At 29.8% G+C, this 14,926-nt stretch overlaps 1 protein-coding gene across 2 annotated transcripts; it reads left to right on the forward strand.

Moving 5' to 3' along the window:
- Positions 1-389: 389 nt before the first annotated feature.
- On the forward strand, positions 390-14,512 carry LOC141452915 (parapinopsin-like). 2 transcript variants are annotated; one of them, XR_012457679.1, is made up of 8 exons: positions 390-506; positions 3,578-3,713; positions 6,201-6,360; positions 9,684-9,879; positions 10,434-10,566; positions 10,657-10,884; positions 11,243-13,241; positions 13,653-14,512. XR_012457679.1 is itself a non-coding variant. In XM_074125460.1 (7 exons), exons 2-7 carry the CDS (start codon positions 3,591-3,593, stop codon positions 11,429-11,431), a joined length of 1,029 nt encoding a protein of 342 aa, XP_073981561.1. In that variant the 5' UTR covers positions 390-506; positions 3,578-3,590; the 3' UTR covers positions 11,432-14,512. The 2 variants fall into 2 exon arrangements, 1 of the variants encoding a protein (XP_073981561.1); XM_074125460.1 differs by having other exon boundaries at positions 11,243-14,512.
- The last annotated feature ends 414 nt before the right edge of the window (positions 14,513-14,926 follow it).

Raw genomic sequence — 14,926 nt, forward strand, 5'->3', positions numbered from 1 at the left:
GATTAAGTTACAGGATTCTCCTGACAAAACACTGAACGGAAAAGTGAGTTCGTGTTTAGAAGTATATTGCAAATCTTTGAAACAATTTTTAAGAAATTACTTAAAACATGAATCAATCTTTTGATTTCAGTTTTCTGAAAATCAAATTAGCATTCGCTGCAGTTTTATTTTCAAGAAGAAATTATGAAAATCATGGGCAATAAGAAAAATTAAAAAAAAATACGAAAATTCTTCTCTTGTAGGATTAAATTGATATAAATATGTATTATTATCAATGAACCATATTCAAATAGCATCCAAAAAATAGAATTGCTACTTTGCAAACGGCCGTCCTAGCGCTACAGGTGACCAATATATAAGGGTTGCGGAGTCTGTAATCTGTTCCAGTTAAGCACTTGTTGCCCATCTGTTATCAGCACTTTATCTTTTTTAATCTTTATAATTTACGATCATTTTAGAATTTCCTCACAAATATTTTTTGCGTAAACGTGTATTAATTTTTAAAGGTGAGATACAATGCAATTTAAATATATACATATTTTTTTGTTAATTGAAATAATAAGTTATTTATGCAATCGGTACATAATATTTCAGAAATAGCTACGTTTTGTGAACACATTAGATTTCCTCTAATTGCATATATTTACAAATTTTCATCAATTTTGGCATTCTATAATAAAAATTAGTTGGCTTCTGTACTGTTCAGATATGCAGAAAGAAAAAATCATTTTAATTTTTTAGGAAGAAGTCCCAGTTCCTCCGAAACCCCTAAAATCACTGTTTTCTAATAAATTTACAATCTTAAATAGAGAGAGACGATATTCAAGACCAAAATTTTTTAAAGATATCCGTTGTTTGTTTTAAAGTAAATGAATTCATTTCCTTGTCGAAGTAGTATCGTCACTTCAAAAATTAGTCTTGTCTACACGGGCTTCGCAGAACTTGTTAGAGAGGGTGGGTAATGAAACAATAGCTTTATTACATCATAATAATTATATTAAATTATGTTTTTGGAGGAAACTGTAAAAACTTTTGAGTATAAGAATTTATTTTTAGGATATTGGAGGAATTTCTAATTAATTAGCCTTACAATTATTTCAATCCAATGTGCGTTCTCTTTATTATATATACTTATTTATAAAATCACCTTGGCGCCGTGATAGTTGAGTATCCACTGAGGCGCGGCGTACCGCCATAGCTTGGATGTATTGTGGTATTAGTTTCACTTTCCGGTCTGGACTTTCTGTTCTATTGCTTTTCCTTTCTGTTAGACAGCTATTGTATCATGTATCGGATTTCCAACGGAAATATTGTTTCTTGACTTCAAACAAGTGGATTTTTAGAAATACTGTACGCGTGAGTGTAACGTTCATGATTTCGTGAATAAATCTAGATCGAAAATCGAAAACCAGCGAGAAGTTCGTGAGACACCAAAATTTGGAGGTGACAGTAACTTAGAGAGAAATCCAACTATCAGAACTGCCAGTTTATGTAGAATAGATTTTTCACTTACTTGAGATTCCCTCGCAAACAACCCCAATCATTTTTCTTTAAACTAGGCTTACTCGTTGGACATATAGTTATAGAACTGTAGAACGAAGAAAAGTGAATTTCGTTTAAGGACAGTTCTAGGAGATAGGCGCCTTAGTTAGACTTCCTTTACAATGACATTTTAGTGCAATAAAATTGTATAAATTTGGTAATATTATATTAATAAATATGGAGGATATTTGTATTAATTTATGGGAGATCAAATGAGCTTTTAAAATTTCGAGTTCAGAATAAATTACTTAACTTTACCGATTTCTTTCTTTTTTAAATTAGTTCAGGGACGGGGTGGTGATAGGCACCAAGCTTGAATCTTGAGATATCCACCCCTGCTTTCACAATTTATATTGCGGCCATAACTCACTGAACTAAATTTCCACTTTCAGGGAGATTTTTTGAGAATATTTCGGAGAAGTTCCTTTCCTATTCTTCTTTTTACTTTCTTTACTCCGAAATTGTGCTACCATTGGAAATAGTTATTTTGATGATTTTAAACTCTGTGTGTGTTTTTTATTTATTTTATTTTATTTTTAAATAACCGGAAGCATTTCTTTTTGGAACGGAAACAACGGTAAAAGGATTAGATATTTCTTTTTATTTGTAAGCGAACTTAATAATAAGGAAGCCAAAACTAACATTTAATAAAAATTCTTAATTAAAATATGTGACCAATAAATTTGACAAACTGCAGTTTTAAACAAACTGCAAACCGAAGTTTTAAGTATGTTTCTGGTAATTTTTTTTAATGAAGGGTCACCTGTTTTCTAAAAAAAAAAAAAAGGTTTGAAGTGCAAGTGAAGACTTACCAAAAAGGGATTCCTATTTTTTTTTTTAAATTATTTTTTCATCACTCACTAACCAAGTGATGGATGGACTCGAGGAGTAGAATGTTCTGTTCATATTATCAAGCCAAAAGTACTTTGCTGTTAGCATTTCTTCATTTCTTTATAGTACTTCCTTTTTGCAACAGAGTTACAAAGAGATAGACAAAAAAAAGGATTACGTATGAGATTTCTACTTTTGAAGTAGGATGAAAGAATATTTTATTGAAATTTGTATTTTTCATTTTTAATGTATATATATTTTTTTTTATATATATTCTTTTTTTTTAAAGTTGTTTCTGTCCCAGTTCTTCTAGCTTTTAGTTACAAACAAATTCTAAATCCTAAATTCTACCAAACGACTAAATAATAAACAATTACTAAATCAACAAATTATTTAATTAAATTTGGACCAGAAACATTTTATTCCTCATTTATTATAATCAACTTTTTATTTATATTAATTGTAGACACTTCTAACAATTAACTTAAAAAATTGTCGAAGCTGATCCTATTAAGTAATATAAAATTTAGAAATAATCTAGAATTAATAAAAACTAGCGTAGTTTTAAAAACCCTAAAATCTTATTAAAACAAATTTTTGAAATTAAAATTTCAAATTCAAGTTTGTGGCCCGTGCGTATAAAAAGAAAAAAATGAATGGAATTGCAAAATTTGATTTATCAGTTCCTTCCGAAAATGGTTCACAAGCTGTTACTTTCTCATTTTGGGAACGTTTTAATTAAAGATTTTATATTTATTCAATCTAACATCAATTACAGTTAGAGCCCCAACAAAACGCAAAAAGGAAATGCTTTGCCGAGGTAATTAACATGCCAATTCTAGCTCATTATATCATGTAGAATCACCTGCTAATCAACTTTATTCTTCCATCAAAGTACTTCTCTCAAGTAGAATTCCTGTTTTTTGCTGTTTTAATCAAAGAGAATTATAGTTCGGGTTTTATTTATTAAGCAGGCAGAACTTAGGACCAAAAATTCACTTCAAAGATGAATTTTGACACTCAACTTCCTCCAATCGTCTCTTAAATACTTACGGGAGTAACATATGTATTTATAAAAATACTGTCTGACATTTTATATATCAACACTGCACCTAAGGAGCCACAAGTATTTTAAGTTGCAGAATCTAGGCTTTACATAATTATTTTGATTATAATTAATACAGAATCTTCTTTATTGTTACAGGATACTATGAAAAATGGAACTAATGCTTATGCCATCAGCGGGATTCTTAGCAGCAAGTATTATCCTCTTTCTTATAGGATTTCTAGGATTTTTCGGGAATTTGATTGTTATCATTATTATGTGCAGGGATAAAAATGTAAGTGAATCTATTTGATGTGTAAATTGTTTGACAATTAAAGTTTATTTACATTTCGTATAATCTTATGGCTTTATTATAATCAAACCGGGATAAAATTGTAAATATATCCTATAAAATAAAAATGAAAATGTTTGGTAGAATAGAACAATGGCTCAATAAATTTACTGGGCTCTTTTCAGAAAGAGTAGCCATTCACCTGTTTACTTTTTATTGTATTTTACGGGATATTGGTATAGTTACCAGGAAATTAACTGTTTTGAACGAGAGAAAAAAAGTCTAAGCTTCAACGAGGTGGAAGGATAAAAAAGATAAAGAATTGTTGCGGCAGTTTCGTTCTTGAATTCTATGAGTGTAATCGAACAAATCGTCGAATCAACATTGTCTGTTGTTGAGGCATAAAAGCTTTAAAAGAAAGGGTTTTAGTAACACATTGATCTCCGGTTCGGTGAAGTCATCCGGCCTTCTGATCTTTCATTATGGGACAATTTCTTTTAAAGCTAAATTGTATTTAAATAGGCACACTTGAGAATTACAGAATAATATCCGAACAAGGTTGGAATTAGCGAAGTAGTTATTGTAAAGATCCCACTTGGAAGGAGAATGTGCGAGTCCAGTTAGCTAAAATTGCTTTGATCAGATCGGTCATTGACAGACTCAAGAACCGTACAAATACCAGACACATATATCTTTAGCGGTACAAACCAGCTGCCAATCTCTACTAAGTATAGACTGAGAGAAGTGTTAGGGGTTGAATTTCCCATCAAAACCCCTTTAAGAAAACTGGAAAGGCCCGGGCTGTAGCAGAACTTACTTACGAATAGAATTACGAACAAAACACTAAAGAATCGCCAGTTCAGCGCAACCCAAGGCTCACCAACATCCGCCCAACACTACCAATGCTTTATCCGTTATTCATATTAATAATTTTAAATTAATTATTAGTTTTTAATTCAATTAGCTTAGATTGCTATATAAAAATATAGTCTTTATCGATTCTTTTTTAAGTGCTTATTAATTATCTCTTTCTCAACTCATTAACTTATAATTTCATCATTTGTCATATCTTATTCATTACCGCTTAATACAAATTGATGGCAAATCGGTTCAATCAGATTTATACACATGCCAAAAATTGAAAATATAAGCGCACTGAAAATATAAGGAATTGAAGATAAGGGTATAAGCAGTAGCCAACTGCAGAGAGAACTGCGAAAACGGAATGCACATAAATTATAGAAGTTTTTACTACAATGTGCAAACAATAACTTATTCTTTCATTTTATATTTTTCATAATTTGAGTATCTGTACCATCAATAATCTTTTAAATTGATTAAATTAAAATTTCGAACGAAGATGTGATATTTACTCGCGAAAATAAATAAAAATTAGAGCAAGAAAGACCAATTTTCCTAAATTCTCGCTATCTCGAAATCATTAAAGGTTTCCGGAATTCGTTAGAGACGAGCAATTCCCATATCGAATGCGCCTTAATGACTACAGCGTTTTAGCAGGCTTGGTGTTCCAAAATTTCATTACCTCATCTCTTTCATTACCGCTCAATAAAAACCAACAGCTCGTTGATAAGATTCAAATAGTGCATCAACAAAGCTTCTTTTTTTTTTTTATGAAACAGACGATATGAAACAAAAAGCAGTTGAATTGTAATTTAAAAAATGTTATAAAGTTTTTAATCAAACCTCCATAATGAATGTATCCTTAATGGAATAACCTTGTTCTATCAGCAGCGTTATGACGTCTCAAGCTTCCATCTGAAAAGAGAGAGCAGCATTTTCGATGAGCAGTTTAGAAACTTAATTAACATTATCACCTAGCGATAATCTCTCTTAAGCAATGGTTCCATGAAATTTCTTCTTTCTTATTCGCCAACTTTTATAAGAAATTGTTCTGTAAAGTTTTCCCACTCTTTCAATACCCTTATCACGTGAGGGGATCGTTTTTTTTTTTAAGGCATCGAAAGTAAAGCTTTAAAATTCGACCCGGTTGTGACTCCTTAAAAATCCTTTACACCCAAAGTCAGCATGATTATTTAAAATTGAGTCGAGAAGTACACCCTTACCTTTAAACATCATTGGTTTTCTCAACTTCCACTTCACCCAGGGTGGACCCAAATTCTAGATTACAAGACACATAGATCGTATATAGTTACACCTGTGTCTTCCTCACACTCAAAAAGCTAACATCTGATTACTTGGAGGTGTAGAGATCCACTCTAGCTCAATTTTCTTTTGCATTTATAACTGTTTTCATCTTCTTTCTATATTTTAAAATACAGTCAAATACGATCTGCGCAAAATACACAGTTTTCAATTACAGTAATTTTCAATTACTAATTGTTCATTACAGAAAAAAAAAGATCTTTTTTTAACTGATGAAATTTGTAATTGTAGGTATCTATAATTAACACACAATTACAATAATATAATCATAACACAATTATAATAATATTAATATTATTGTTTCAGTTATGGACTCCAGTAAACTTTATACTATTCAATGTAATCGTATCAGATTTCTCTGTGGCAGCATTAGGAAATCCATTCACTTTAGCGTCGGCCATAGCAAAAAGATGGTTCTTCGGGCAATCTATGTGTGTAGCTTACGGATTTTTCATGGCACTTCTAGGTTAGTGTTTGTCTTACTATTAAAATGTAATATTTTATCTAGTTTATTACTTATTCAGCGTGTTATACAGTGTTGTACTATACAGTGTTCATGTGTAGGTGAAAGTTCGGATTGCAAGGAAATCAGTTTCCTTGAGAATCACCACAGGGTATTACTTTTTGAACTCAACATGATCTATGTTAGGCTGACTCATTGGTGTGATATTTTGTATGAGTGTCTTCTTCTGGAGAAGCTGTAACTTAACACCTTCTTTAGAAGAACAATTTATTAAATGTATGATATTAATGTTAAAAAGAGTTACGCAATCGAAAATTTCAATACATGAATTTACAAAGGTAAGAGACAGTCGTGTGTGAGTTCATAAGACAATTTATTAGTCAACGGAAGTATAATATCTGAACCAGAAATTTCACTTGACCAATAAGTTACCAAGTTACTAATAAATATAAACAGTGACTCCTTTAAGTAAGTATTTTATCAGTTTAAATGCAATCATTTCTAGTGATAAAAATCTTGCTAAAGTTTACAATGATTATAAATCAATCAAAATGCCTTTTTACGACAAGACATGTTCATCTTTTCAAACTTCAGTAAAAAATCATGCGGTGGAAGAAAAAAATAATTAGAGCAGATCAAATTTACGTTATTTGCTAGTTCTAAACGTTTAAAACTACTGCTTAACAATGGAAAACATTTTTGTCGCATTTAATTTTATTTATTTCTTTCTGATATGTTTATACTATTAAAAGTGACCTTTTTAAGTTCTGAAATTGTGTTTTAAATGTTGAACTTGTGTGTTGTTGCCGTTAAAAAAGAAAAATGTTTTGATGGAGGAAAAGAAGTGTTATTTTTTTATTCAAAATAATTTAAGCAAATTAATCTACAATATTTTGTAAGAAGCACCTTTTCTTATTTCTAGTCGGTTTGGATTTTTATCCGTGCTCTGAGGTTGATTTCAACTACTGAAGTTCCTGTAAGAAACTTTAGAAAAGAATCCCAATGACGGGTTCCATTTGGAGCCTTAATTAACAAAAACACAAAATAATAAAAACAAAAATCCGTTCTGAAATTTGGAATTCCCGATGGTGGGATTGGCTTAGCTAAGTTACATTTATCAGCTCATTAAGAAATTTGTTATTCAAAGGAAATGTAAAATTTTAGTTTTATAATGTCAAAGATTTAGAAACAGAAAATTTTGCAAAATTTCGTTTTTGGGCCTCAAAACCCGAATTTTATGGCGGAAACCATCTCATAATTTTGAAAATTTATCTCTTTCTCAGTATTTTTCCTACTGAGAGAAAATAATAAATGCAGAGAGAGAAAAAAATTATTTAAGCATTGAGAGGCAAAAATCATAATATCAATTGTTTGATTTGTTTAAGAAGAGATTGTAATGGGAGGAGGAGACCTTGTCTTCACCGTCCAGACGCAATAGTCGAGACTCATATCTCGAATAAATTATATATATATAGTATATGTTGTTTGCTTATTTTCTGGAGGATATTAAAATTCCTGGAGATATAACTGGAAGTATTCAAGTATTACATAAAATATCCTCCTTCTGTAATAAAATTCCAAATAGTGGCCGTCTTGATGACAAATTCTATCTAAATAATATAAGATTTTCTATCTTAAAAATATATACTTAGTGAAGAAGAGATGAGGGTGTAGTGAGTGATAAGATTCGCCTATTTTTAGCTTAAGAGTTTGGACATTGTTGAGACTAAGCTGGGATAATGAGAGTTAAGTGAAGGGTTCTTTTCTGCACAAGCGATTGTAGTAAGCTATACCACTTGTGGAGCTCATTGAGGGATTTGGAACAATGAAATTGCTTGGCTTATCATTCGGTAAATATCAAGTGCAGCACTTGACAAAGTCACTGAAACTTATTGTGCTTGGCCACAAAGAGGAGAGATTTTTATAGGAATTTTTAGACTGGAAAACCTTTTTTTTTTTCTTTTTTTAAATTTTTTATCTCTAAAACACTTCTTTTACTTCCGGTTTTATTTCTTCAGTTTTGATGTCGATCGTAGGCCGGTTATTAACAAAACTTCTGACAAATTTTCCAGCATAGAGTGAGGGTTAAACTATTTAGGTAATTTTTTTTTTTAATATTTGAAAAATTTTAATAGCTTTTTTTTTTTCTGAATTTTGACCAGTTCTTGAACACATTGTGCATCTTGTATAATATCTTTTATATATAATAAAACTTTTTTTTTCTTCCGCAATGATGTGATTTAACTGAAAATATTCCGGTTTTTAATTCAATCTTTCTACATAGGAAAAAATTTCATGTATACATTATATATATTGTCAATGCTAACAGTTTCTTTGGGTTATTTAAAGATAAGGTACAATTAGTTATGCAAACATAGATAGGTCATGTTCACATTTATAACAAATATCATCTTAACAGAGTTATCTCAAATCACATAAACTGCTAACAATCAAAGTTTTTGTTTGCCTACATTCTTTTTAATTATTTCATGGTTCACAAGTTTTAGTAAAAGATGTAATTAGCATTTTTGCTTTGCAAGCAATTCGTTAGATTTTAGAAAACAAATTGAACTTACCATCATAACTTAGCGGAGTCAAATAAATAAACTTATATCCGTATCATAACGTGCTATATTTATTTAAAAAAGATATTCACCCCTGAGCTCTTATAAATAAATAATTAAATCCAAAAATTTAAAAGAAAATTATTGCATTAATTACAAATTTATTGACCTAACAATTTAAAAGCATCGAAATTAGTGTAGGTTCTATTGTTGTAAAGTTGCACAAACAAACGAAGTTTAGGTTCAGAGAGAATTACCACCAATACTGCTCCTCCAGATGTAAGATTGTTAATTAAATTTAGTACTATTGCTTTCACTAACTTTTTTTTAAAAAAAAAAAGATTACAAAAAGAAAAAAACTTAGATTTTTGTAGATTGCTAGTGAGCTAACAAATGATTTTCTTTTTTTTACATCATAAAACCGGTTTAATCTAAATTTATTAGTGCTTGAAGTACACATACAGCAAGACGCACCATGCAATTCAGTTTTTCAAGTACACTTACTTCAATAACTATATAACTATAATGAATAGTGAAGTTACTCTTCAAACTTTATTGAGATGTCCAATTCTATTCGCTATTACAAAATGTTTACATTTCTTCAAAGTCTGATACTAGTTTTCGAAAAGTTCTTAATTGAAACTGAATTACAGTTAATTAGATTTCAATTCGTTAGTTTGGATTGATATTCTTTGTGGTCTCGATGGTGTACCGCAATTAATTCATTTTTTGTTTTTATTAATATAATAATTAATTTTCTAGGTATAACATCTATTAACTCGCTGACGGTGCTGGCATTGGAAAGATATTTGATAGTTAGCCAGCCAGTCAGTCATGGCTCTTTATCTCGACCTACAGCTCTGACAATAGTCGGTTCCATCTGGTTGTACTCGTTTGTAATTACAGCACCGCCACTAGTGGGATGGGGAGAGTATGGCTTGGAGGCAGCCAATATTAGGTCAGCCAATTGAGATTTTATATCAATCATTTTATAAACGAAATTCAGTTCATTATTATTATTATTATTGTTATTATGTTCCTTATTTATCAGCAATTTTAGAAACAAAAAAGACATACAAAATTTAAAGAAAACTTGAAGGACTATCCAGGATATAGATCAGCAGGTTTTAATAACCTGAGTGTTTTCATCAAGCTATTTCATGCTGGAATGTTCATTTAAATTTTCTTCCACAACCCACCCTTTCTCTTTCAAGAACGCTGTACTCGTGTCGAAATGGTTTTATTAACGAGTCTGTCGTATAAAGATTTTCTCCAGGGAAGAGAAAATCTACTAGCCGGCAGCTGGATTTGAACCCATGATATCAGCGTTGAAATCTAGCTGACGCTAACCACTCAGCTAATCCCCTACCTTTATTTTCGTATTAAATGTATTAGTATTCATTCATAATTTATTCATTTCAGAAAAAAATGGCCCCATCTTATTTTTAGTTTTCATGTTGTTGATAGATCGTATTTTTGCCGACCAGTTGACAAAATCAAATTCTTTTTCAGTTGTTCAATTAACTGGGAGACGAGAAGTCATTCTTCAACTTCGTATATATTGTTTTTATTTACTTTTGGCTTCTTCATTCCGATTATCGTAATTAGTTACTCTTATATGAACATAATACTCACAATGAAGAAGGTAAGTTTAAATTGTTTGAATAAACGTTATAAGTAGCTTAGTTTGTTATAATTTTAACATAATTTATTATTATTTTAATTTCCTATAAAGAGCACAATGAATGCAGGCAGAGTAAACAAGGCCGAATCTAGAGTTACGTGGATGATATTTGTAATGATATTTGCTTTCTTCTTGGCCTGGACACCGTATGCAATACTTGCATTAATGATTGCATTTTTTGACTCAAATGTTAGCCCTGCAATAGCAACGATTCCAGCAATATTTGCTAAAACAAGTATTTGCTACAATCCATTTATATACGCAGGACTGAACACTCAGGTAGTTTATTTTTTTGTTTAAATATTTCTTTTTTGGTACAGTTAAAGTAGTTGATTCTAAAATTGAAACTCATAGGAAAATGTATTGGCCGATCCTTTAAAGAAATTAGTATTTTTTATGCCTACCATAATTTAAAACACTAAACTGCTCATAAATAACGTTAAGACAACCGTAATTAGGATTTACTAATTAGTCAATGTGTGCAACTGTTTGCTGTAGATTGTTGATAGGCAGAAAACAACACAAGCACAAAATCTCAATGAATTATTAGGCCCTGGTTATTTTATGATTGAAAAAGTAATTTCATACTTAGATTAAAATATACATATATATATATATATATTTTGTTTTGGTCCAGTTTCGGCAGTCTTGGAGAAGAGTACTTGGTGGTAAAAGAGAGGATAGCACAACAATGGCAACTGCTACCAGTTTTGGTTTGAATTCCAAACGATATAAGGAAGTTTCATGTGTTATTGATGTTAAAGGAAAAGATAAAATTAAATTATCGGCTTTAAACAAATCAACCGCCACTGAAACGGCAATATGAATCTTGCTTCAGATTCTAAGAAAATATTGAACTTTATAAGAATCGAAAACTAAAGTGTTAAGAATTATCTAATTAAATGGTACCGATGAACGACAAGAAACAGAAAAATGTTAACTCATTATTTAAACAAGCGAAACAATCTTTTTTAAGGTAATTTGTTAGTTTCCGCTGATAGAAGATTCGCGCCCCAAGAAGGAGATCTACAATTAACTATTAAAAGTAGTAAAAGAAAAATACGTTCGATTTTAGATATTATAAAAAATAATTTATTCACAAATAGAAATAAGCTGACAAAGAAGAGATAAAGACTGGTTTCTTTTGAAATATATCTTCCCCAACTACATCTAATTAGCATTAATCAATTAGATGTAGTTAGTTCGAGTTCGACCAGCGTGTCGAGAATTTAAAGTTACTTAAAAGGCAAATAGAGAAAATGTTTTTGATTTACTCTTATGATCTATTTAATATTGCTTTAATTTCAAAGGTAATTAATATTTTTTCTATTAATATTTATTATTTTTTTAAAATGTTTTTCTTCTATCTAAAGAAACGAAACTCTAGGTAACTGTACATTTGGAATTCTAATGTTTTCTGCTGCGTACATTAAATTTCGTTGATGCGCTCAAATAAAAAACTTGCATTTCCATTACTTACACGCAATACTAATACTATACGACTGATAAGACCCTGGAGAATGGGTGAAATAATTAGTTATTTGTGGGAAACATTTGAAACACTGTATGAAGAATCAATTATTTTCAAAATTCTAATTTTAATTAAATTCGTTGGCATATTGATGAATCAGTTTCAATTTAAAATAAATTTTTCAAAAAAATAAATAATAATAATAATACAAATAAATAAATAATACATAAAAAAAAATAGTTTGTACTGGGAATTTTAACAAAGAATTAATCGTTCTCACTGTCATTGGACACCTCTCTGAACTTTCACTTTACATGCAACTTTATGTTTTCTAATCTTAACTTAACGTTGTCATCGGATCTTATAAAAACAATTGACTATTCTCTTCTAGAAGCATGGAGAACCTCTGTTCTTTCATAGAAAAAGAAGAATCAAACTTGTTGGAGTTAGTCTTAACTTCTTTCTCTTTTTCCTAGTATTATTGCGACAGTGTCAAATTTCTCTCAGCTGCTCGATTTTCTCAAGAAAAATTCCAACGATTTTCCTTAAACTTTGGAAATATCCTGAATCTATCTTAGAGCAAAATGTATCCGCCTAAATATTACAACGGTTTCATTTGAAACAATCTTTAGGCAAACAAATGATTTTGAGAGGTTCAGAATTTTGGTTAAACATATTACATTGATTTCATGTGATTTTTGAGGCTTGGTTTCGGTCATGCAATCATTACTACTCGCCTGTGGGAAGGATGATCCGAACATGTCACTACCGAAGTCTGTCAGGTCTTGCTACCCCCAAAAATGCTATCACTTATGTTATCTCCACCATATTCTTGCGAATCAAACAACTTTTCATCCAACCATCTGTTTCTATTAGAACGAAACTAAATTTATGGAAAATTTATCAATTAAAATTGCAAGATTGTAAGAATGTTCAAATAAAATTTTAGATTTGTGAACAATTTAAATCAAGGAATGTATAATAGTTTTATTATTTAATTAGTTTATTTTTTAGTTACAATAAAGTTGTTAAATTAATATAAATAGGTCAAATTTTTATTGTCCTTAGGGATTTTTAAGTGTTCTTTGAAGAATTAATATAATGTAGATGCAGCTCAAAAAATTGAATTTAATGTGGACTACAGTCAAAATCTGGAAAAAGTAAGGTGAGGTGACAATAAAATGTCTATACATTATTTAATTATAATTTCAATTTCCTAGTTCTATTTGCATATATTGCGTTTTTTGGAGCATTTTAAAAATACTACTCTATCGATTTAACAAGCCATCAAACTCAGATTATCATTAATTTTTGATATTTTGTTTAATTATCGCAGTATTGGCAATTTTAAATGTTATACTTATTAATTAAAATATTACTTTTTAATTTTTTTTTTTTAAATTACGTTGTTTTATTACATTCATTAAAATAATAAGAATTTCCCTTCTATTGAACGAATAAAATTACTCCTTTTTCTGAGTGTAATAACTTCTCTTAGTAATTAGCGTTAACAACATATTTATTGCTATTTTGGCTTAAAAATGAAATTGAATTGTTTTGCTATTTAAACGAACAGCTTAGGCACCATAGCGAAAAGAAAGTGCAAGCAACTTTGAATGCAGCAACACTCTGTCTAAACCACAAGAAAGGTGATAATTATTAAGCTGCAATTAGTGATGGTGCAACTACAATTTGACTTTAAGCTGCTGGAAGATCTGGAAGCATTACATCAAGGAATTTTATTTCATTGATAAGTGCAGCAGGGCTTATTGATTTTTGTTTTCAATCATTCATTTGCAAAGTTAATTTTTGTTGAACAAAATATTTATTATTTGCTGTTGAGCCGGACCCAAATTATAAGTTAAATGTTGTAAGCTTTAAGAAGGTGTTTAATTGTTTCTTGTTTTTTTCAAGTTAAATTAGAATTATAGATTTAGAAACCTAATTATAAAAGCAATATGTAGTAATCTGCCAAATACTGTGCTTCTCTAGAACTGCTGTTCGATCGCCGAATAACGGAATCAGTCTCAAGATATATACGACTATAACAGTTTCTATTACTAATCTTACAATAGAAATAACAACCTCAGAAATACAACTTGCGAACTCTTTTGCAAACGTTTTTTTGAAGGTTTACCAGAGTAAAGATGTTTGAACTCTGTTCTTGGGGAAAACAAATTGTTTATTGTCTTCTCTGAAAAATATAGAAATATTGTCGGGTGGCATTCAGGAGAGAAAAAAATCTTTTGTCTAAATTTTGTTATTAAAACTGTCCGGTAAGACAGTTGTATAAGGGTTGACCATCAAAAACTGCACGAAAAAGCGTAACGTTGAAAAACACCCAACTTTGACAATTTTTTTCTCTTTTTCTATAAAAGATAAAATTCCCAAATTTTCTTTAAAATAAAGGGCAAACCCTCCATTATAACTGTAATTCTGAAATTAGCACTTGTAATTTCCATTCAACATGCACACTGAAATTATTAAATGTAAGTTACTTAAAATCTGTTTTATTGAAGTGCTCATATTTCGCTGAAGAAATCAAAGTGATAGAGATACCTGCTGTTCAGAATTCAATAATAATTAACATTTTATTTCAGAGGTAGAAAGTGTTGAGCGAAAATAAATAAATATATTTTAAATTATTTCACATTTTACAAATAAATAATTTTATAAAGAATTCAATCCTTTAACATTATATTAATTACATAATTAAAAAAACAGTTTTTTTATTTTTCTAGAAAAATATTTTATTTAATTTTTTATTTTTTAACTACACTACCCAAAAATAAAAATCTATCAAAGCTGTCAAGTTAAATAATGTGCGCTAAAGTAACATGTGAAATTACT

Source organism: Rhodnius prolixus, unplaced genomic scaffold, assembly GCF_049639745.1.
Source record: "Rhodnius prolixus isolate KJV_2025 unplaced genomic scaffold, Rpr scaffold_3, whole genome shotgun sequence".
NCBI classification, from domain to species: domain Eukaryota; kingdom Metazoa; phylum Arthropoda; class Insecta; order Hemiptera; family Reduviidae; genus Rhodnius; species Rhodnius prolixus.